Source organism: Notamacropus eugenii, chromosome 3 (assembly GCF_028372415.1).
Source record: "Notamacropus eugenii isolate mMacEug1 chromosome 3, mMacEug1.pri_v2, whole genome shotgun sequence".
NCBI classification, from domain to species: domain Eukaryota; kingdom Metazoa; phylum Chordata; class Mammalia; order Diprotodontia; family Macropodidae; genus Notamacropus; species Notamacropus eugenii.
Genome location: NC_092874.1, coordinates 225166388 through 225191243, shown reverse-complemented (window position 1 = coordinate 225191243; position 24856 = coordinate 225166388). Strand labels below are relative to the sequence as shown.

General features: G+C 39.9%; 1 protein-coding gene across 3 annotated transcripts; it reads left to right on the top strand.

Annotated features, from left to right (window-relative positions):
• The first annotated feature begins 7972 nt into the window (after positions 1-7972).
• On the top strand, positions 7973-23595 carry LOC140534101 (uncharacterized). Of its 3 annotated transcripts, none has more exons than XM_072654745.1 (6): positions 7973-8093; positions 12122-12243; positions 14032-14157; positions 20850-21049; positions 21961-21989; positions 22097-23595. In XM_072654745.1, the coding sequence occupies exons 2-6, from the start codon at positions 12157-12159 to the stop codon at positions 23575-23577; spliced, it is 1923 nt and encodes a 640-aa protein (XP_072510846.1). In that variant the 5' UTR covers positions 7973-8093; positions 12122-12156; the 3' UTR covers positions 23578-23595. The 3 variants fall into 3 exon arrangements, with proteins under 3 accessions (XP_072510846.1, XP_072510843.1, XP_072510844.1); XM_072654742.1 differs by having other exon boundaries at positions 7989-8093; positions 21907-21989; XM_072654743.1 differs by having other exon boundaries at positions 7989-8323; positions 21907-21989.
• Positions 23596-24856: the final 1261 nt, after the last annotated feature.

The following is a 24856-nucleotide window of genomic DNA, read 5'->3' as shown; positions in this document are numbered from 1 at the left end:
ATATAACTTGTTCTCTGAGTATTTAAAATATACAATTCTATGGTTACTCATATACAAAAACATGAATACACACACATAATGTACTCACACCTATGTACTCAGACATGCACATAACACAGACATAGATATGCACATGAAGTCATATGAACATATATATGTGAGAACACATTGCCACACATAGGAATAAGTACATGAATGTATTCATACATTTTATGTATAGATATACATATTTGCATCCGTATTCACATACAATCATACACAAATGTATAAACACTCATTTACATTTACTAACATGTATATACTAACATGCAGAAATATATAATTAATCATTTGCACACAGATTTACATAACATACAGATAAATGTATGATGATATACCTGAATTTGATCACATGTGTAAATATACATATGATACATGTGCATCCTCACACAAAATTACATAAATGGATTCACCAATACACACAGATACATAACACAAAACACATATGCATATTTACATATGGGTTATACATTATCTGATGTTGTATACATATACAAAACCACCCAAATAAATCCATATACCCTTTCATGCACTTGTACACATGCTCACATACACTGGTGAGTTCATATGTACTTATACATATATGCTGATAACAAATTCACCTGGCTATTCCCAGAAAGGATGCTACATGCAGTGTACACAAACATACATACAGACAGACAGACATTACCACACTGTCTCTGGAGTAGTAAAAATGAAAACTCCAGCAAGTTATGAGAATTCTAGAAGATTATGAAGTCCAGGGAGAATGGAGCCATATAGGATTCCATCTGAGAAGGGTCCCTGAAGGAAAGAAGGGGCAAAAGGGGGTCTGTAAGGAAGAAAAGGTAGTGAGACATCATAGAAAAGCCACTGGTTTGCAAATGAGAGGAACTAGGTCCAAATTTGCCCCTTACTATTTATAGAATCTTGGAGAACTTCCTTCCCATGTCTGGGGAAGTTTTCTCATTTGTAAAATGAAAGCAATTTATGATATACCTCTTCTAAGTTTCCTTCATTTTATAGATGTGTAATCCTATTTTCTGAAAGGGATTTCTTAGGCAAAAGACTAGACATATACCAGTAAATGGGGCAAACGTCATCCGTCTCTGCCATCTCTGCCATTTCGATCTGGAGGTAAGAGTCCATCTTAGAGGATAGTGAGAGCCATGTGAGGTTGGGAGTAAGCTGAAATTTTGGCCTTGCTTCAAAGGACACAAGGGTTTCTTGGGGTTGGTACTCCAAGCTTGCTTAGGGGAAACTGGATTCAAGGTTGGCTTCAGTGTACTCTCCTCTCTGCTGGAAAGAATGTTGCATAATTAGGGATAGACTTAGGAAGGCAATAAAAAAAAGTCCTCAAGCTGACTTCTGCTTCTTGGATTGTGGGAGGGGGTGACAGGATTGCAACAGGGAAGGAGATGAGGTACATAAAGTCCAGTGAGGAGGACAGTGATGTCTTGCTCTGGATGATGTACTGATGTCAAAGACCAGAGCCCACTGGAATGTGATGGCCTGGCGTGCCTGACTGCTGCTGCAGATGGATACACAGAGGGCAGAAGACAAATTTGAGCTCTGCATTCAGCCTGCTGAGTGCCTCTTTCCCTTCCCTTCAAGGTTCTCAACACATGCAGATGAGCCTACAAGGAACCTTCATTGTCCTTCCAACTGGCTTCAGAAGGGGCAGTTGAGTAGTTCTGGGGGTGGGAGGGGGTACAGAACAACAACCTGCACAGTGAATATGAAGTAGAGATGATATATAAATAATAACAAATAAATAAAACAAAAAATAATGATATATAAATAAAATTAATAATATTATTTTATGATAATGAAATTGGAGGAGGAGGGGAGGCAGCTAAAGCCTTTCTGGAGCTTTTCATGAAAAGATCATGGCTCACTGAGGCCTGGGGAAAGAGGAAGTACTAAAAGACCACGATCTTCCCTTTTGGTCCTTGGTATCAAATCCCACCAGGATCTGTTTTCACTGTCACTTTTCAGATGGGATTGGGTGTGGGCAGGAGGAGGAAGAAGGAAGGTTTTGGAGGGGAGTGGGTTCTGTTACTACATTGCAGGGGTGGGGTATCTGTACCCTTAAGGCCACATGTGGCTTTCTAGATCCTTAAGTGTGGCCTTTTGACTGAATCCAAATTCTAAAAATCAAGTAAAACCTTAGTTCTCCATTCCTCCTCACTGCCCACCTTCTGTAGGTAAAGAAATTGAAGTTCAGTGTTTTGCCTAAAGTCACATAGGAAAGTAAGAGTCAGATTACTATAATTTGAACCCAGGTTCTTGGATTACAAATTCAAATCCTTCCCACTTGTACACATTGGATGAAGTCAAATGTGACCAAGAGTTATTTAGAACAGGGACTAGGCCTTTGGGGGAGGGGGTGCCATGAATCTCTTTGGCAATTGAACAGAGCCAAGAACTCCTCAAAAACATGTTTTTAAATGCATAAAATAAAATATATGGGGTTGAAACATGGTATCTGATAAATACAAGTATGTATAGAATAATTTTATATAACATATAAACCTATTTGTGTCTAATGGTAGCCATCTCTAGGGTGAGGAGGGAGGAGGGGAAGAAAAGGGAAAAAAGATAAGGAATTTACATGATGACTTTATCATATAATTAAAAGGAACAGCGAGTTGTACATAACTGATTTGCAGTTTCCTGTGCAATCCTCTTTTTAAAAAAATTGTACAATGTTATGGAATTGCTTATTCTATTCCATAAAGTAAAAATTAAATAAAATTTTAAAAAAGAAAGCCAATTATATTGACATATAAAATTTATAAAAGAACAAGTTTACAGATGCAGGTAGATCCTGGTTAGAACCACTGTTTGAGGTCTCCCCAACAGCAGCCAAAGGTAACAGAGTGAGCAGAGACAGTTGGAAATGATGCTGAAGTACACACAAGACTCACTGGGGGCAGACAAAGCAGACACTGAATCCACAATCCCAGAATCCCAGACTTGGAACAGAACTTAGAGGACATTTAACTCAAATGCTCCCTGAGTAGGACCATCCTCCATAACATACCCAACAAATTGTCATCCCGTCCCATTGTGTGAAGGGCAGGCTCAGGAGGTGGAGGTAAGACCCAGAAGCTTTGGTGGAGAAGTCTGCCAGAGAGATGTCCTTCTCTCTTGCTAATTTGGCGATATGCCTCTCTACCTCCCCTGCCCCACTGAGGAGGTATGAGGTTAACATCAACAGGAGCTCAAGTGCTGAGAATGCCTCCCTATCCCACACTTTCTTCCCCCTCCCTACTCCAAAATTCACAGAAGAGTCACTAGCCAGGGCAGGAATTAGTCTGTGACTGACTTTGATTGCTCCTCCTAGGTCTAACACTAATTAATTAGCTATGTGGTCTTTGAGCCTCAGTTTTCTGTAAAATAAGCCTTAGAGTACTGTTTTTTCTTTTCTTTTCTTTTTAAATTTGGGGTGAGGTGGAAGCGAAAAAAGAGTTAAACATGATTTTTAAAAAAAAGTGACATGGAGAGTTTGACTGGCTCTAGGACCCAATCCTTAGAGCATGTTCCAATATTGGCTGAATTACAACATAAAGTAAAGAAAAGAGGGTCATTGAATTATTTTTTGAAATGAGCAGAAGAGAACAGAAGGGAGGCCAGAAAGAATCATTTATAAACAAGACAATTTTGAAAGTTACATGGTGAATTATTATAGGTTTTTAAAAAAAAAACAAACTATACATGAAAGAGATGGGATGAATTCCAATGTTAATTTCTAGAGTTTTTCATTATTCCTTCCTAGAGCTAGGAAGTAATGATGAAATTCTTCGGGTGGAGTAAAAGGTCAGTCTCTAGGGAAATAATTTTTAAAATGAGATTACTACAAGGCAATAGTCATCGAAATTTTTAGTACTGACTAAGAAATAGGTTAATGAAGAAAAACCTGGGAAGACTTACATGAACTGAGGCTGAGTGAAATGAGCAGAACCAGGAGAACATTACACACAGTAACAACAGCATTGTGCAGTGGTCAACCATGACTGACTTAGCTCTTCTCAGCAATACAATGACCCAAGACAATTCTAAAAGACTTGTGATGGAAAATGCTAACCACACCCAGAGAAAGAACTATGGCATCTGAATGTAGCTTGAAGCATGCTATTTTTACTTTTTTGATGGTTTTCCCCTTTTGTTATGTTCTTTCACAAATGACTACTGTGGAAATATGTTTACATGATCCCACATGTATAACCTATATCAGATTGTTTGCCTTCTTTGGCAGAGGGGATAGGAGGGAGAAAAAATTTGAAATTCAAAATCTTATTTAAAAAAATAAATGTTGAAAACTATCTTTAGATGTAATTGGAAAATAAAATACTATTTTTTTAAAAAGGCTGATGAGTAGAACAGATTAGGCATACCATATATAGAAATAGTGAGTTCAATAGCCTATTTTTAATAAACCATCAATGGAATAAAATCTAGCTATGTAGCAAAAGCTGTTATGAAAACTGGAAACCATCTGACTGAGACTTGTATAGATCAAAATCTCACACTGTATAAGTGTGATAAACTCAAAATGGGTTCATATTGTTGCTTAGTCATTTTTTCAGTCATGTCCAACTCTTTGTGACCCATTTGGGATTTTCTTGGCAAAGACACTGGAGTGTTTTGCCATTTTCTTCTCCAGCTCATTTTATAGATGAGGAACTGAGGCAAACAAAGTTAAGTACCTTGCCAGGGTCATACAGCTGGTAAATGTCTGATGCCAGAGTTTAACTCAGGAAGATAAGGCTTCCTGACTTCAGTCCTGGCACTCTATCCACCACATTATCCAAATGAGAGTTCATGATACTGGCATAAAAGGTAACATCATAAATAATTTAGAGAACCAAGGAAGAAATATCCTTTTAGATCTATAGATAAGGGAAGAGTTCATGACTAAACAAAGGACTCAGAGGATTACAAGACAGAAAATGGACAATCTGATCATATAATTAAATAGATTTTACACAAACAAAAATAATGCAGACAAAATTGGAAGCATAACTGGGGCAAAAAAAAAAATCTTTCCAACAAGTTTCTCTCTAATAAAGGTCTTATTTCCAAGATATATAGGGAACTGATTCAAATTTGTAAGAATAAGAACTATTTTTCAATAAATAAATTGTCAAAAGATATAAGTATTCAGAGATTGCTATTGGTATCAATAGCCATATGAAGTACATGGCAAATGGCTGTTTGAAATGAGGGAAAAAGGCTGGAAATGGATTAATAATAACTGCTCTATATCATTGACGTATGGTTTCTAAAGTACCTTGCTCCTAGATAGAATATCATTATATCCATTTTACAGGTAAGGAAACTAAATCTCAAAGAATAGTGATGATTGTTCATGGTTACACAACTAATAGGTAATTTATCAACAAGCATTTTCAACCCAATGTGCTAAGCACTGGAGATAGAAAGATAGGCAAAACCTCTGTCTTATACTTCCATCTTATACTAACTATAGGATTGATTCAATAATATACAAATAAACCACTCGGTTCTACTCCTCAGGAGACTTATATTCTAGCAGGGGAGGCAGGCACCATGCAAGCAATTGTGTATAGACAAGTTAAATACTCCTGACTGGAAATCCAGTGCTTTCCTCTCAGGGGCTGACAGAAGGGGAAGGATCACATGCAAAGCCTAAGAAGAAGAGTTTGGAAGCTGATAATATAGGCAGCGATTTGTGGTTTTCAAGGAGAACTTGTGACATTTCTATGACATTTTCTGGTAACAAAGCCCTTTGTCTATATATACCATAGAATCACAGACTTTCTGAGTTGGAAGGAATCTTATAGGTCTACAATTATGACCTGTACTGGAAGATAAATCTCCATGATGTGAGCCAGTATCCTAGGTCATTGAGACTCTGATTAAATATATATACAGTGATGGGGAAACTTACTACCTCTTGAGGGAACACTCAGTTCTAATTATTGGTTTTTTTCCTTATATTATCACTTGATTATTATAACAACTAACATTTATCTAGAGAGCAAACATGGTTAAAGGAACATGTAATAAGGGGGAAGGGAACACGCATTTATTAAGTGCCTATTGTGTGCCAAGTACTATGCTAAACACTTTATAAATATTATCTCATGTGATTTTCACAGTAGACCTGGGAAGGCGGTGCTATGTAAACCTATTTTATGGTTGAGAAAACTGAGTCAGAGAGAGGTCAAGTGACTTGTCCAGGGTCACACAATTAGTAAGCTGTATTTAAACTCAGGTGTTCCTGATTCTAGGCCCAACACTCTTATCTACAGTACCACTTCCATGTTATTGTAGTCAGATGATCAGGGTTTGAATTTCTGTTCTGAAACTGAATACCTCTGTGACTTTGGGAAAGTTGCTTCTCTTTGGGTTATCAGTTTCCTTGTTTGTAAAATGGTCTTATCTCTAAGATTTCCCCCCACCCAACCCTTTTTAAAGTTCTAGAGTCTATGTGGTATTTAAAGGTTTATAAAATTCTTTGCTTAACAACACCCTTGGGGTGTGTTAGGTTGGTATTTCAAGGAACAGAGATGGAACCCACTCCTACTTTATACTAACTAGAGAGCTGATTTAATAATATACAAACAAACCCCTTGGTTCTACTTCACAGTCCAACAAAGGCATGAAAGGGTCTATGCATATCTGTTTCAGTGTGACTTGATGGGTATTTATCTTTTATCTGGTTGAGGGACACACATAACTGCTCTCGGAAAGTGGGTTTATTTCAGACCAAGAGCATGAACCCAAATGGTCTACAGCTTTTAGCGGTTATGTGGTTTCATATCAAGATAGACAAAGAGAAACAGATGTACTGCCACACTAGGTCAGATAAGGGTTAAACTCAGGGAGCTGGCAGAATTCCTCAAGGATTCTCCATAGCCTGCATTCATAGACAATCACTCTTCACTTTAGCTATCTGAGATCTTCATACTCCCTTCAGCCCTGCTTCTGCAGGAAAGGGCTTGTCTGATTTCACTGACTTGTAGGTAGCAGGTAGTAATGCACACGCTGTTTATCCTTCATTTTCAAAGACCAATGAGAGCATGGAGCGGTCTTGTCTCGTGCTGCGTGAATTGGATTTAAGTGAGACAGAGTAGCACAGAGTCATTAGGCTTACTCTCTTTTCCAGAGTCATCAAAGTCCAGTGGCAGGAGAAAAGTCAAGATGACTATGGATGACCCAGGGTGCAGTGGATGACCTTGGTGTCTTCAATGCTTGACCAAACTCTGAGCACTCCATAGCACCTTCTTCAGTCACCGTAGTAGCTGTTGGAGTAAATTACTCTCATTCACCCATTCCACCAGGGAAGTCTTCACATGCTTGGTGTAGACATCCCCCTACTTCACTGACCACTTTGAGACCTGTCAGTTACCCTCAGCATGGTCTAGCCCGTCTGCTGAGAGGACTTTACTGGGGTGTAGCTACTGTGCATGCTTTGGCGTCTTGGAGCCACAGGTGAGAACTGGATGACAGGTGGACACCAAATGTGGATAAGCAGCCCTGAAAAGTATTTGTCTAGCCCTCACAGCAGAGGTGCCAGTCCTCCTTGAACTCATATTATTACCTTATTTTACAGATAAAGAACCTGGGGGTCAGAGTCAGAAGTCAAACACAGATGGACTCCAAATTAGAGCGCAGTTTGCATATTGATAATGCTGTCTTTCCTCCATGAGACTTAATGGGTCTTAGAAGGTGTTCCCTGTGAACTGACCATAGAAGAAATGGCTTTGTTAGAGGATTGGAGAAGAAGTAAATCTCTTGGGCTCACTAAAGAAGAGGACACAACTCACATTTTGGTCCTATCCCTCAGGAGATAGAGAGCTGGTTAGATCCAGACACTCCAGCCAATGAGATCAAGACCCTGAGGGCCCTCTATGAGGTGGTAAGGATGGTGCTTTGTGTGCAGGCTGAGGCTGGTTTCTATGGTAGCACAGGGTGAGAGGATTTCAAAATAGTTAGTACTCAGAGGTGGTAGGGCACTCTATATTATCCATGCCCTCATTATATATCTACATGACTTTGCCTGAAAGTCTGTCAGCAAGACCCAGGTAAAGGGTTGGTTGTCTTGTTTTACTGTTCTGTTGTTGATTCTTTTAAACAATGACCTGTGATCATTGAGGACCATGTGGTGGAGAGAGTCACCAGACTGAAAATCAGCCTCTGTGGGGTGTAGCTCAGCTCTGCCATTGTCTTGCTACAGGGAATCTGGAATAAGCCCCCTTGGTTCACTCATCTGTCAAGTGAGGAGAAATATCTCCAGAAGTGCCTACCACAAAAGGTTGTTGTAAGGAGCAAATGAAATAATGTATGCAAAGCGCTTTGAAAATAATAATAGTAATGATGCCATTTCTAGAATGCTTTCAGGTTTGCCAAAGATCAAATGAGATTATGTATGTCAAGGGCTTTGAAAAGAATTATGAGGATAATGGCACTTCATTCTTCAAGGTTTGCAAAGTGCTTTACATGAATCATTGGATTCCTACTGCTGTTAGTATCCCCATTTTACAGATAAAGAACTTGAGGTAGACTAAGGTTAAGTATCTTGCCGAGGGTCAAACAGCTGGTGAGTGTCTGAAGCAGGTCTTCAACTCAGGTCTTTCTGACTCCAAAGCATGAAAGCATGTTACTGAAATAAGGGATTATAGTGTGGATCACTGAACTTGGAGAGAGCAGGTCTGGATCCTAGCCCTGGTGCTGCTACTTAATAGGTAATCTTGGATAAGTTACTTCATTTCTTTTTTTTTTTTTAATTAATTTATTTAAATTTTAACATTCATTTTCACAAAATTTTGGGTTCCAAATTTTATCCCCTTTTGTCCCCTCCCCCCACCCCTAAACACCCAGCATTCTGATTGCCCCTATCACCAATCTGCCCTCTCTTCTATCATCCCTCCCTTCTCTTGTCCCCATCTTCTCTTTTGTCCTGTAGGGCCAGATAACTTTCGATACCCCATTACCAGTATTTTTTATTTCCTAGTAGCAAGAACAGTACTCAACAGTTGTTCCTAAAACTTTGAGTTCCAGCTTCTCTTCATCCTTCCCTCCCCACCCATTCCCTTTGGGAAGGCAAGCAATTCAATATAGGCCATATCTGTGTAGTTTTGCAAATGACTTCCATAATAGTTGTGTTGTGTAAGACTATATTTCCCTCCATCCTATCCTGTCCCCCATTACTTCTGTTCTCTCTTTTGATCCTGTCCCTCCCCATGAGTGTTGACCTCAAATTGCTCCCTCCTCCCCATGTCCCCCCATCCATCATCCTCCCCACCCTGCTTATCCTCTTCTCCCCCTCTTTCCTGTATTGTAAGATAGATTTTCATACCAAAATGAGTGTGCATTTTATTCCTTCCTTTAGTCGAATGCAATGAGAGTAAACTTCATGTTTTTCTCTCACCTCCCCTCTTTTCCCTCCACTAATAAGTCTTTTGCTTGCCTCTTTTATGAGAGATAATTTGCCCCATTCCATTTCTCCCTTTCTCCTCCCAATATATTTCTCTCTCACTGCTTGATTTCATTTTTTAAAGATATGATCCCATCCTCTTCAATTCACTCTGTGCTCTCTGTCTCTGTGTGTGTGCGTGTGTGCGTGTGTGCATGTGTGTGTGTGTGTGTGTGTGTATGTAATCCCACCAACTACCCAGATAATGAAAAGTTTCAAGAGTTACAAATATTGTCTTTCCATGTAGGAATGTAAACAGTTCAGCTTTAGTAAAGTCCCTTATGACTTCTCTTTGCTGTTTACCTTTTCATGCTTCTCTTCATTCTTGTGTTTGAAAGTCAAATTTTCTTTTCAGCTCTGGTCTTTTCATCAAGAATGCTTGGAAGTCCTCTATTTAATTGAAAGACCAATTTTTCTCCTGAAGTATTATACTCAGTTTTGCTGGGTAAGTGATTCTTGGTTTTAGTCCTAGTTCCTTTGACTTCTGGAATATCATATTCCATGCCCTTCGACCCCTTAATGTAGAAGCTGCTAGATCTTGTGTTATCCTGATTGTATTTACACAATACTTGAATTGTTTCTTTCTAGCTGCTTGCAATATTTTCTCCTTGACCAGGGAACTCTGGAATTTGGCCACAATGTTCCTAGCAGTTTCTCTTTTTGGATCTCTTTCAGGCAGTGATTGGTGGATTCCTTGAATACTTATTTTGCCCTCTGATTCTAGAATCTCAGGGCAGTGTTTCTTGATAATTTCATGAAAGATGATGTCTAGGCTCTTTTTTTTTGATCATGGCTTTCAGGTAGTCCCATAATTTTTAAATTGTCTCTCCTGGATCTATTTTCCAGGTCAGTTGTTTTTCCAATGAGATATTTCACATTATCTTCCATTTTTTCATTCTTTTGGTTTTGTTTTGTGATTTCTTGGTTTCTCATAAAGTCATTAGCCTCCATCTGTTCCATTCTAATTTTGAAAGAACTATTTTCTTCAGTGAGCTTTTGAACCTCCTTTTCCATTTGGCTAATTCTGCTTTTTAAAGCATTCTTCTCCTCATTGTCTTTTTGAACCTCCTTTGCCAATTGAGTTAGCCTATTTTTCAAGGTGTTATTTTCTTCAGCATTTTTTTGGATCTCCTTTAGCAAGGTGTTGACCTGCTTTTCATGCTTTTCTTGCATCTCTCTTATTTCTCTTCCCAGTTTTTCCTCCACCTCTCTAACTTGATTTTCAAAATCCTTTTTGAGTTCTTCCATGGCCTGAGCCCATTGAATATTAATTTTGGATGTTTGGGATACAGAAGCCTTGATGTTTATGTCTTTCCCTGAAGGTAAGCATTGTTCTTCCTCATCAGAAAGGAAGGGAGAAAAATACCTGTTCACCAAGAAAGTAACCTTCTGTAGTCTTATTTTTTTTCCCTTTTCTGGGCATTTTCCCAGCTAGTGACTTGACTTCTGAGTCCCCTCTCCACACCCACCACGCCTCCAGATCCTCCCAGCCAGCACTTAGGGGCTGAGATTCAAATGCTGCTTCCCAGCCTCAGGGCTTTCAGTGGGGGCGGGGCTACTATTCAGTGTGAGATTAAGTTCAGGTGCTCAGGTGGGGGCAGGGCCACCACATGGGGCTCAGTTCCCTCAGGGGTTTATGCAGAGACCTTCAACAATGGATCCTGGCTCCTGCCTGTTATGGGAGTCCTTGTCTGCTGCTGCCTCCACTGCTGCCTCCTCTGCTGCCTCCCAAGGGGGCCTGAGTTATGGGGACACCCCACTCCCCTCTCAGCGAGCCAAAGAGACTCTTTCACTGACCTTTGGCACCTGTGGGTGGAGGGACCTGTGTGGCTGTTGGAGATTCTATCCCTGAAGCCTGCTCGGATGTGTTCCTCTCGGTGCCAGTGCTGCACGGCCAACGCAGGGCTGGGTTCTGCTCTGGGTCAGGGGTGTGAGGGACCTTTGGTGTCAGTTTTTCAGGTCTCTCTGGAACAGAAATCTCCTCTGCTCCATTGTTCTGTGGCTTCTGCTGCTCCAGAATTTGTTGGGAGTTCCTCTTTACAGGTATTTTATGGGCTGTGGGTTCAGCGATAGCATATGTGTATCTTTCTACTCCACCATCTTGGCTCCTCCCCCTCAAGTTACTTCATTTCTAAGAGACAGTTTCATCATCTTCCCAGGGGAGGAGGATAATTTCTACACTGCCTGTCTCCCAGAACTGTTGAAAGAATGGGAGGAAGTAATGACTCTAGAATACTTTATAGTTTATAAGATGTTGGCTTCTTATAAACGTAGGTGGTACAGTGGGTAGAATGTTATATTGGGAGTTAGGACTTCAGGAGTTCTAATCCAGCCTCAGACACTTACTAGCAGAATGATGCCCTCTTTATGTCTCAATTTCCATGTCTATTAAAATGGGGATAATAACAGGATCTATTTCCCAAGGCTGTTGTGAGAATCAAATGATTAATTAGCATATGTAAAGTGCTTTGCAAACCCTTAAGTACTATAGAAATTCTAGTTGTTAGGCACTTGGAAACGATCATGCTTTTTGAGGAAGGTCTTCCTGTTGGGCTCCATTGACTGAGTCTTCTGCTTATGTCAAAGGAAGTGGTGGCCAGTGGTTTTTCACACCAAAATCATCTTGTTTATGGACAGGAGCAGGTTCCAAGAAGCCACATAGACTTAGAAAGATGGGAATGACATCTGAGGAAGAAAACCAGAAGGAGGTCAACAACGAGACAACAAAGGCTGAGATTCCATTAGACGCTGCCTCCCAGGTGACTAAGAGCTCTGTTGCTGCTTTCAAAGATGGAGGAGCTCTTTGAATTTGCCCCCACTGACCTAAGCCACCTTCAGGAAAATCAGTCCTGGAGTTGTGCATTTAAAATCTAAAAGATATCAGGTGGTGAGATTAATAGAAATTGGGCAGTAGGTGTGATTTCACTTAGAAAAGAAATAGCATTTGGATTGCAAACTAAAAACAAGACAAGGCAGCAAACACTTACACTTATTTAGTGCCTAGTGTATACAGAGGACTGGAGGGGGGATACAAATGAGATGATAGAAACTTTTTGTCTTTATAGTGTAGAATCCTGAAATCTCAGTGTTTGAAGGGAACTCAGAGTTCATAGAGTTCAACGCCTTAAGTTAAGTTAGTTCAACCCCAAAAAGAGAACTTTACAGTTATCTACAATTATACATACTTAGTAAATTAAAGAGTACTAAAATAATGTGCTAAGCAGGGTCCAAAAAGGCAGGTTATTTTCTGCCTGGGAGTATCCATGGAAATTTCATAGAAGAGATAGCATCTGAGTCAGGTTTGAAAGGATAGGTAGTGAAGTAGGAGAGGAAGGGGATTCTAGGGTTAGAGAGCATAGTGAGGAAAGACATGATTTGGTAAAAGGGAACATATAGAATGTTCCAGGGGTGGGGCAAGGTAGGGCAAAGAATGACCTCATGGAAGTAAGGCCTGCCGTTATAAGAGAAGTTATAAGTAATAAGCAAACAGCTATAAGAGAAGTAGACATTCGCCAAACCTTCTACATAGATTTTCTTGGGATTCTAGCCCTAGGGAAGTACTGGGACTATCAATTATATATCTCTATGTTCTTTGCTTTATGAAAGAGTAGGGTGGGGTAAAGGAATAAGGTGAGGAGATGGAAAAGGGAGGAGTAGTGGAGAATAGGGAAAAATAGAGGAGTTTGGGTGCATGAGACAGATTCAGCACCTAGATTGCCTAGCAATTCAGTAAATATTAATTAAGAATTTGCCATGTGCAAAACACCCTATAAGGTGCTACAAAGAAAAAATGGGAAATAATTCCTGTCTTCAACAAGCTTATATCCTACTGAATTCTTCCAGTCCCAGGGTGGCTGTGAAAACCCATACACAAGTCAACAGGTAGGGAAGAAAGCCAAACCCAGGTCCTAGTTAAAGTCAAGAAGATTGACTCAAGCAGATTTTCCATCTCAGTTGTCCAGACCTTAGATTCTATCTCAAAGAAGATTTTAGCTTTTTGAATGCAGAAAAACCCTCATGTAGGATGGGTCAGTCCCACTAGCTTGTTTGGGCACTTGTCCAGACTGCTCAACAGGTTCTGTGGTATAATGGCAAGAGTATTTGAGTTGGAGTCAGGAGACCTTGGGTTTAAATCTCAGTTCTGCTGTTTATGAGATCTGTAAATGCAGGCAAATCACTGAGCATCACCTACCTATGAGCATTAGTTTCCTCATCTGTAAAATAGAGCTAATAGCTTTAGCTTGTGTTAGCTAAACCATTGGACTGATAAGACTCTAACACAAAATGTGCAGTGTCAATCTTAAAGTGAAGTATGTGTCATGTATGAGAACAGCTGCTTTTATTATTGTTTTAGGGAAGAGAGGGGTAGTGGTACCAGTCAAGGAGTTCCTTTCATCTCCTGCCTTAATGATATTCCCCAGACAACCTTTTCCCCAAAGTTCTGCCCAGTGGTGAAGTCACCTAGGCATTCATTCACTTAACTAGAGGAAAGTACTCCCATTATGATTTCATGTAAGTGACACTTCTGTCCTATTGTTTGCACTTAGTTGCTCGCACTACAGTTATCAGCCACAACAGGTTTGGAACATGTGAACAAAATGCAAGAGAAGATCTCTAACCTCAACCAAGTGATCAAGAGGCAGTGGAATGAAATTGAGCTGGTAAAATCCCGGGTAAGAAGCTGATGCTCACTCTTTCCTTCATTAAACACTACATGTAAGGCTGTCTGCCTCATTTTCCTCATTTGTAAAATGATGATAATAATAGCATCTACCTGCCAGGGTTGTTGTGAGGAATAATAATAGATAATAATTGTAAAGAACTCAGTACATTGCTTGGCACATAGTAAGAATTATATAAATGCTAATGAGGATGGTGATGATGAGGATGGTGATGAAATGACTTACCCAAGGGCATATGGCTAGTTATCATCAAGAATAGAATTGTACTCAAGGTTTCCTGACTCCAAATTCAGGTCTCATTCATTCCATTGAGCCACAATTATCTTCAGTTTTTACTAGGATTGTGATTAGGCAAATCAATTCAATTTCCTGGGTCTCTGTTTCCTCCTCCATGAAATGAAGAGATTGGATTATTATCATCTCTAAAGCCATTTTGAGTTTTTACATTCAATAATTGATATATCTAAAATTAGTAGAAATGAGCAAAAGTTTTAGAGGGACAGGTTTCAACTATAGGGGAGAAGTCTCATCTCTAACTTGTATTAGGAATAGTTCTTCTTTTGCAGGGGAATGGGGATGTATTCCAGGATCATAATTGATGGGAGTTACAAAGATCAATTCAAAAATTGAGTGGGGAGGAACTGCAATGGGGAGATACTTGAGACAGGGTAAATCAATTTGTCAAAGTAAATCCCTTTACATGCACAACTAATCCCATTCTATCCCATCTTCTCTAGTAGATTGTCCTTTCTATCATCTTCATTTTCTCAGTCTTCAATCTCTTCCTATCTCCTGGCTATTTACTTATTACTTACAAATATCTCTCTCATCCTCAAAAAGTCCTCACTTGATCCATACATCCTTGATAGCTATCATCTTAGATCTCACCTCACTTTCCTGAACAGTCCTTGAGAAGGACATCTACAATTGATGTGTCCACCGTTTTTTTTTTTTTTATCACTCTCTTCTTTACTCTTTAAACTCTGGCATTGTTTGGCAAGATATTGTAAGCTATTATCCAAGCATGAGGCGAAAAGGATAATTTGTAGCAGGGTAGTAGCAATGCCAGAAGAGAGAAGAGGGTATGCACAAGACGTTGTAAATTGACAGGAATTTGAACAGATTGGATATGGAGGACATTGAGGGAGAATTAATTAAGGATGATACCTCAGTTTTGAGCCTTGGTGACTGGGAGGTTGGTACGCTCTCTATAAAAACAAGAAAGTTCAGAAGACAGGGGGATTTGAGGGGAAAGATAATGACTTAATTTTAGAGATGTTGAGTTTGAGGACTCTATAGGACATCTAGTTCAAGATGTGCAATGGGTAGTTAGAGGTGAAAGACTGGAGATCAGGAGAGAGGTTAAGACTGGATCAATAGATCTGAGAATCATAGAGATAAATGAGTCTATGGAATAGAAGGAGAAGAGAGAAAGTCAGTGGCAGAACCTTTGGGGCAGACCCCCCCAGGGTTATTGGGTAAGGCCTTGATGAAGATTCAGCAAGAGTCTGAGAAAGAAAAATCAGATAAAAAAGAACAGTGTTTCAAAAAGAGAGTGCCAAAAAGAGAGTATCAGGAAAATTATATCAAATAGAGTTTGATCAACTGGGCCAAAGGCTTAAGAAAGGTCAAGAAGCATGAGGCCTGAGAAAAGAGCATTTCGCTGAGAAGAAAGCAATTTCAACTGAATGATGAGGTTGGAAGCCATAGTTCAGAGAGTTAGGAAAAAAGTGAGAAGACAGGAAGTGGACACATCAATTGCAGATGTCCTTCTCAAGGATTATTCATGAAAGTAAGCAGAGATCTAGGATGATCGCTATCAGGGATGAATCAACTGAGGATTTTTAGAGGGTAGGGGAACCCTGGGTAAGTTTGTAGGTAGTAGGGAAGCAGCCAATAGACAGGGAAAGATTGAAGATAAATGAGACAGAGGATTGTAGAGAGACAACCTACCGGAGAAGGCAAGATAGAATGGGATTATTCATGTATGCAGAGAGACTTCCCTTGGCAGGAAGGGCTACTTCCACATGAGTAAAGGGTAGAGATATGAATAACAATCATGATAATTGCCATTTATATAATACTTTGAGTTTAATAGTAGGAGTAGTGGTAGTAACAGTAGGTAGCATTTATATAAGCATTTCATAAGCACTTTTGCAAAGCACTTTACAAATATTACCTTAATTTACCCTCACAGTAACTGTGAGGTAGGTGCTATTCCTGTTTTACATACTAAGAAAGGAGGAAAGAGGGAGATGAGAGGAGGGGAAAGAGAAAACTGAGGTTGAAAAAAAGGCTAAGTAACTTGTTCAGGGTCAGGCAGCTATCAAATATCTAAGACAGGGTTTGAAATCAAGATCTTCCTGAACCCAGGTCTGTTGTGTCATCTAACTGCCACATAGATTTACATACATTATTTCATTTAGTCCTTACTATACCCATTTTATAGATGAGGAAGCCAAACCACTGAGATGGTCAGGAGACTTGCCCAGGATTGCATAATTTGGAGGCAGGATTTGAACCTAGGTCTTCCTGACTCCAAGTTCACTGCTCCATCTACTGTGTGACCTGAATACCAATCAATGGGGGAAGGCCCCTGAGTTATATGAGATGAGGAAGATGTGAAGGAACAAAAAGGAGCTTTCAAGAAGTAGCCTCAGTTTTTCCTCAATATAAAACAAGGTTCTTAGCTGAGAGGGTAGGGTAGGTAGAGGTTTGAGGAGGGATGGAAAGGCTCAGTAAATCTTCTGTGGTACATGTGACAGTGAATCAATTAGGGAGGTACAAAAGAATTGCCTTGCTGTGGTGAGGGCCCAGTAAAGAACATGTTATATGAATTTATAGTGGATCCAGTCAGCACAATTTCATAATTTCCTCCAACTTCATTCAACAGTGTGTGACTACAAGGAAAGGCAGTGAATAATGGTAGTATTCTAAGACCAGAGTAAGATTAAGGAGAACATGGGAGGAAGGAGTTTTTATGACTCATATCCCTTGTAATGTATATATTTTGTGTATAATTTGTATATTATCTAGCAAGCATTATCAATCATTCCCATTCCCCAGAGGAAGCATGGCACTTATAGATACAAAAGTCTAGGAGGTAAATGTCTCTTCTTATGCATAGAGAGGTCACAGAAACCAACAAAACACACCCTAAGAAATGAAATGTGGAAGTCATAGTTTAATGGATTCTCCAACAAAAGTTTTCAGAGAAAGATCGGGAGTTTCATCAGGGAAGACCTCCTGGAGGAGGGGAGTATAAATCAAAGTCTGAGAGCAGGGACAAAGGAGAATACAAGGTCTCCATTTTCATTAAATGACTATTCTGGTAGATTCTTAGAAAGTGCAAGCACAGAGAAAAATATCTAGAAAAGAAGGTAGAGTACAGGCTGGAAAGATAAACAGTTCACTTCTCATATTACTAGGGCTTGTGGGAAGAAATCTAGAAGCTGGACCTCAAGGCCAGTAGGGACATTGATGTGTCATACAACACATCATATGTCTATCCCTGTTCTTTTAAAGAATAAAATTTTGCTAAGCACCCTACCTAATTTCTGAATGGGTAGAGTGGCTTCCCAATTTTTGTTTACTTTATTTTACTTTATTTTAATGGAGGCAGGATGTATATACATCTCCAAGATATAATTCCATTCCATTCAGTTGTTGTTTGTCCTTCCTTTGCAAAGAGGACTTCAGGAGGGTAATGTCTTGACTTTCAAGTAAATTGGATTTGAGTGAGGCAAAGCTGTAGACCACTGTGCTCAGGACTGAGGATGGTGCAAAGCTTAGATAAGAAGTGGTCTCTGCCTTCATCAACAGTTAATAATTAAAACACCTGGCTATTGCTATGGTATAACATGAAAGAGAGAGTCAACTGATGGAGAGGGAGGATATTTGAGGATCAGGTAACAGGGTACAAGCAAGGGGAGTGTATGCAGGAGATAATGTATATGTCACTTTGGCTGGATTTAACAGTGAGAGAAGGGAAGGTAAAAGTGGGGGGGAAAAAGGAGAGCAGCAAAAGATTATAGAAGTCCATAGACAAAGCAACAGACAAAAGTTGGAGTAGTTAGATGAGTCTAGGGAAGTAGAGAGAGGGAATTTAGGTAAGGGAGGTTTTCTGGAACAGGAGAGTGTGGGACTGGGGTCAGCTATTACAGGAAGAGGAAACATGGTGGAAAAGCTGCCATTGGTCATGGCCCGCCACGATGGCTATGGTTCTAGCATAAAAGCAATTGGGGAATGGCTGAACAAGTTGTGGTATATGATTGTGATAGAATACTACTGTGCTATAAGAAATGATGAGCTCATGATCTTAGAAAAACATGGAAATATTTTCATGAAATAATGAAAAGTGAAATGAGTAGAACCTAGACAACACTGTATATAGTAACAACAATATTGTTTTAAGAATAGTTTTGAGCTGCCATACTAATCAAACTACCAGATAATTAATTTCTAGAGTTAGAAAAAATAATATCAAAATTCATCTGGAAGAACAAAAGGTCCAGAATATCAAGGGACTAATGAAAAGAAATGCTAGGGAAGGTGGCCTAGCCCTAACAGATCTCAAATTGTATTATAAAGCAGCAATTTTCAAAACCACTTGGTACTGACTAAGAAACAGAGGGGTAGATCAGTGGAATAGTTTAGGTACTCAAGACACAGTAGTCAATGAATATAGCAATCTACTGTTTGATAAACCCAAGGACCCCAACTTCTGGGATAAGAGTTCACTGTTTGACAAAAATTACTGGGAAAACTGGATAACAATGTGGTGGAAAGTAGGCATAGAACAATGCCTCACACAGTACACAAGAAAAAAAGTCCAAATGGGTACATGATCTAGGTATAAAGATTGATATTATGTGTATTTATCAGATTTATGGAGAATGGAAGAATTTTTGACTAAACAAGACATAGAAAACATTATGAAACGCAAAATGGGTAATTTTGCTTACATTCAATTGAAAAGGTTTTGCACAACCAAACCCAATGCAACCAAGATTAGGAGGGAAGCAGAAAATTGGAAAAGAATTTTTCAACTTGTGTCTGTGATAAAGGCCTCATTTCTAAAATGAAAACTGAGTCAAATGTACAAGAATACAAGTCATTTCCCAATTAATAAATGGTCAAAAGATATGAACATGCAGTTTTCAGAGGAAGAAATTAAAGCTATGTACGGTCATATGAAAAAATGTTCTAAAGCACTACTGGTTATAGAGATGCAAATCAAAACAACTCTGCAGTACCACATCACACCTATGAGATTGGCTAACATGACAAAACAGGAAGATGATAAATGTTGGAGAAGATGTGGGAGAGTTGGAACACTAATTCATTGTTGGTGGAGCTGTGAGCTGATTCAACCATTCTGGAGAGCAATTTGGAATGATGCTTAAAGAGCTACAAAAATGTACATACCCTTTGGCCTTTCTAGGACTGTATTCCCAGGAGATCATAAAAATGGGAAAGGGTCCCACATGTACAAAAATATTTATAGCAGCTCTCTTTGTGGTGGCCAAAAATTGGAAATCAAGGGGATGCTCATCAATTGGGGAATGGGTGAATAAATTGTGGTATATGAATGTATTGGAATACTATTGTGCTATAAGAAAAGATGAACAAGAAGACTTCAGAGAGGCCTGGAAAGACTTATATGAACTGATGGCTGAGTGAAAGGAGCAGAACCAGGAGAACTTTGTACCCAGATACAACCACAGTGTGTGAGGAATTTTTCTGGTAGACTTAGTACTTCATTGCAATGCAAAGACTTAAAAAATTGCCAATGGTCTTTCAAGGTACAATGCCTTCCACATCCAGAGAAAGAACTGTGGAATTGGATTGCAGAATGAAGTAGACCATTTTCTTTTGTATTATGTTTTGTTTTGTTTTATGGTTTCTCCCATTCATTTTAATTCTTCTATGCAACATGACTAAGGTAAAAATGTATTTACTAGGAATTTATGTGTAGAACCTACATAAAATTGTGTGCCATCTCAGGGAGAGAGTAGAGAGGTAGGGGGGAAGGAGAGGAAGGGAGGGAAAAAAATCTAAGATATATGGAAGTGATTGTAGAACACTGAAAACCAATAAAATAATAAATAAAAAAGGAAAAAAGGATAACTTTGAGCAAATAAGTCATTTTGACTATTATAAACACCCAAATTAACAATAAAGGATATATAAAGAAAGATGCTATCTGTATCCAGAGAAAGAACTGATAAATAGAAGTGTGTATACAGTAATTTTACATATATACCTATTTGTGTTTAATGGTAGCCATCTCTAGGGTGGGATGAGTGAAAAAAAAGAAAAAAAAGAAATTTACATGATAACTTTATTGCATATTTAAAAGGAATAGCAAGTTATAGATTACTATAGATTATAAATTAATATAGAATATTATAGAATTATTATAGATTATAGATTTCCAGTTTCATGTGTAATCATCTTTTTTATTGTATTGTGTTATGGAAATGTTTTCTTCATTCTATAAATTAAAAAAAATATATATTAAAAAAAAAAGAAGTGTATGAGAAGGAGGAGAGTAGACAGCTGATACCTTAATTGGATGTGGGATCAGGGGTGGTCCCTAAGCCCTTTACTCATTGAGTTCTGGGAGATTTCCCTCCCTCTCAATTCCCTCCAATTTTTCTCAATCCTGGATTTTTCTCTAGTGTTGGGAGCTCCAGGACTCCATTGCTACCACCAAACGACTTAAAAGGATATCTCTGAACGTCACTTGGAGCAAACTGTCTGAGTTGGAAAGTGACTTGGAGAAGGCCAAAGAAGACACTGCCCGGCACCTGAGGAAATACCAGTTGATGAGTACAGATATAAATACCAGCTATAAGAAAACAGAAAGTGAGCTGCTCAGGTGGGGACTCCAACATTTTGCCCTGTTCACCCACTTTATCCTTGATTTCCCAAAAGAAAATTCTTAAAGGAAATCAGAGAGGGTGTCTTAAAAACAAAACAAAACAAAACAAAAATAAGGCAGCAGGCCTACATATGACCACTGCCCTTTCATTCATTCATTGGCCTTAGCCTGGGGAAAAAACACTATCTTGAGCCTATGCCCTTACTCTACTCCATTTTTTATTACACTGACAAATCAATCCATTGTTAGATATTCTATATTCTCAGAGCCAAGAGAGAACCTAGACATTATCTATTCCATCCCCTTTATTTATAGATTAAAGCACTAAGGCCTAGAGTTGACAAAGCTCTCCTGATGTCACAAAGCTAATAGCTATGTCTCAAAACCTTGAATGCAAGCTGGATCATTAGAAAGCAGGAGATCCCAGTTCCAAACTCTCTTCCATCATTTGTAGTATAACCTTTCAGTAAGTCATTTCATTTCCTCAGGCCTTAATTTCCTCATTTAGGAAGTGAAAGAATTAAACTAGATCAAGAGTCCTTTATATGGGGTCCAGGAACTTCTAAAAATAGATTTTTGATAACTGTATTTCAATATAATTGATTTCCTTAGTAATTCTATGCATTTTACTTCATGTATTTAGAAAACATTCTGAGAAGGGGTCCATAGGCTTCCTAGAGGGCCAAAGGGAAACAATAACGCACAAAAAGGGTAAGAAGATCTCAAAGATCCCTTCCAACTCTGGCAGTCTTTGATTTTAGGAAAATGTCCATTAGTCTCATGGTCCAATTTCCATTGGAATTACTACTCCCTTTCCATTAGGTGTCTGCCACCTGATTTTTTTCTTGGATCAGGGGCTGCTTTTCTGGGAATGGCAAAACTAATCCTCCTTCTGGTTTTCCCACTAGGATGGTCAACATTCCCCCAATCAACATCTGTAAGTATTGTGTTTGCCCCACACCCTGGGACATGCAAGGAGAAGGGGAAGAGGGAGAGGATCTGACCAGGATCATTGCTCATTGCCCACATGTACTTCCTTTCCAGATGCAAATCCCTATGCTCAGGCTTTAGCTGAGTTAGAGTTGGAGGCCAGTGCTCGATCTGAGACCTCTCCTGAAATCAAAGATGTCAATGCTAGCTCTAAGAGTGAAGATGCAGTTAAGGATTTGGGTGAGTTGGGGATAAACACGAATGACTTGGAGACAGGAGGAGTGGAGAAAGGCCAGGGGGAGAGTCTGCCTGCTTCAGAAGCACGGTCAGAATCTTGGGTTGATGACATCTTGGCGAGAACCGAAATGAGTGACAGTGACTTGGAAAGCAGAATCAGCGACAGCTCTTCGAACACCGAAACAAGTGAGGATGACTCAGAATATGAATTTAGTGAAAAATCTTCCACAGTTGAAACCAGTGGGAGTGACTCAGAAGCCCAAGCCAGTGAGAAGAAGGGTCCCTCTGGAGTGAAAATCAAGGGAAATCACTCAGAAATAAAAACTAGCAAGAGTTCTCCAGAAGTCAAATGCCCTTCGAGTCCCTCAACAGTTAAAAGCACCAGGAGTAATTCAATGAAAGGCTCTGGGAGCACCTTGGGAGTCAAAATCAGAAGGAACCCTCCTAGTATTAAAGTTAATAAGAGTGATTCGAGTTTCAAAAACAAGAGTGGTCCCCCAGGAAGCAGATCCAGCGAGAACCCTTTGGGAACCCAAATCAATAAGAGTTCCTCTGGAGTCAAAATCAACGAGAATCCCTCTGAAGGCAAACAAAGTGATGGCCCCTCAAGAGTCAAAATCAGTAAGAACCCCTTGGAAGTCAAAAGTAGTAGGAGTGACTTGGGAGTCAAGAGCACTAAGGACTCCTTGGGAGTCAAATCCAGCAAGAATTCACCAAGAGTCAAACATACTCGCAACCCTGCAGGAGTCAAGACTGGTGGGAACCCTTCAGGGACTAAACATGGTGGGAGTCTCCTTGAAGCCAAACAAAGTGGGAGTCTCTCAGGAATCAAAAAAAGTGAGAGCTCCTCAGGAGTCACAAAAATTGGGAGTCCCACAGTGGTCAAAGCTAGTGGAAATCTCATCAGAGCCAAACACAGAGAGAATGTCCCAAGAGCCAGAGAGAGTGGAAATCCCTTGAAAGGTAGACAAAGTGAGTGCCCTCCAGGAGTCAAACAGAGAGAGAGAATCTCAAGAATCACAAGAAATGAAAATTCCTCAAGATCCAAGCACAAAGAGAGGCCCTCAAAGGTTAAAGTCAATGGGACCCCATCAGGAGTCAAAATCACTGAGATTCCCTCAGGAGTCAAAATGAACAAGAACGCCTCTGGAGGCAAAGGCAGTGGAAGTTCCCCAGGAGGCAAAAGTCAGGACAGCTCCTTGGGGGGCAAATCTGGTGGGAGCCTCTCAGAAGTCAAAGTCAATGGGAGTGACTCGGGGGCCAAACTTAGTGGCAGCTCCTCGGAGGTCAACACTACGGCCAAGACTAAGCAGAACAGTGCCATGGGCCCAAGTGCACAAAAGACACATTCCAAATAAGAGAAAACAAAACAAAAATCCCTTGTTCTGTCTCTGTTAACAACAGTCACCCTTTGTGACTTTCTTCAGGCCCTTTCTTTTTGACATTTGCTTGGTCATTTAGACTGAAGTCAGGTAAGACTTTCCTCCAGATTCACTGAATCACTTTATCTCTTGTCTTGACACCACAGATGGCATGGCCTCCACCGTTCCCTGAGAATCAGTTTCCCTTTTCTTAACTCTTCTCAGAGAAGACTCCTTAGTGACCCAGCCTCAGAATCCTTGTTCCTAAGATGTTCAGCTTCCTAGCTGGTGTAAACTCATTGTTTTAAATAGTGGACATAGGATCTCTCCTCTCCTCTCCATTACCCTCCTCTCCTCTCCTGTCTCCTCTCCCCTTCCCTCCCCCCTCCTCCTCCCCTCCCCCCTCCCCCTCCCCTCCTCCCCTCCACTCCCCTCCTCTCCTCTGCTCTCTCTTTCTCTTTACCCTTTCTTGAAGACTGATCGTTGTTCATTCCCCCCTCAATTTTTTCTACCTGGACATTACTGGTTCCTTCAGTTTCTTCATGTAACCCATTTCTGAACACACAGCCTCATTTGGCTATGACATTATCAAAAATACCAGCCTTGAGGCTAAAAAGAAGTATCTTTTAAGGAGATATTTCTTTTTTTCTTTCCCTCAGCTCCACATTTTTTCACTGCTCTCCCTCAAGTAAAAAGGGCTTGTCTACACTGGGGTGGAACTATTCATCACAGGCACCAATTAAAGGAGAAATGTCACAGATAATTTTAAAAAAAGAGAAAAAAGCAAAAGGTCAATGACCAAATAAATAAAAATTTTTAATGATTAGCAAACCCTCCCTTTTGGGCTCTGGGATGTTATCAGAGACATCCCACCACATGACACTAGCTCCCCTAAACTCCTCCCAAATTGATCCTGCTGCCACTGATTCTGAAAGCCAATCAGGAAGGGAGGGGAGGGGACATAGTCTCTTTGTGGTCCTGTGAAATCCATGAAAGAGACATGGGGCCATTTGATAATGGAAATTTGATTGCTCGGAAATGCATAAAGGGAGAGTTTAGGTTCTTGTTTCTTCTCTGAACTTTACAGCCACGTGAGCAGCAATGATGGGGATGGTGGTGGGGAAGGATAGGCAGATGCAAGCTGAGGCAGATTTAGGAAAACACTCAAGCCCAGATGGTATGCTCCCAGAAGCCAGGAGGACCACGGAATTCTCTCTGCACACAATGAATAGTCACGTCCTATCCCAGTCCCAATAGTTTCCCCTGGAAAAAATCA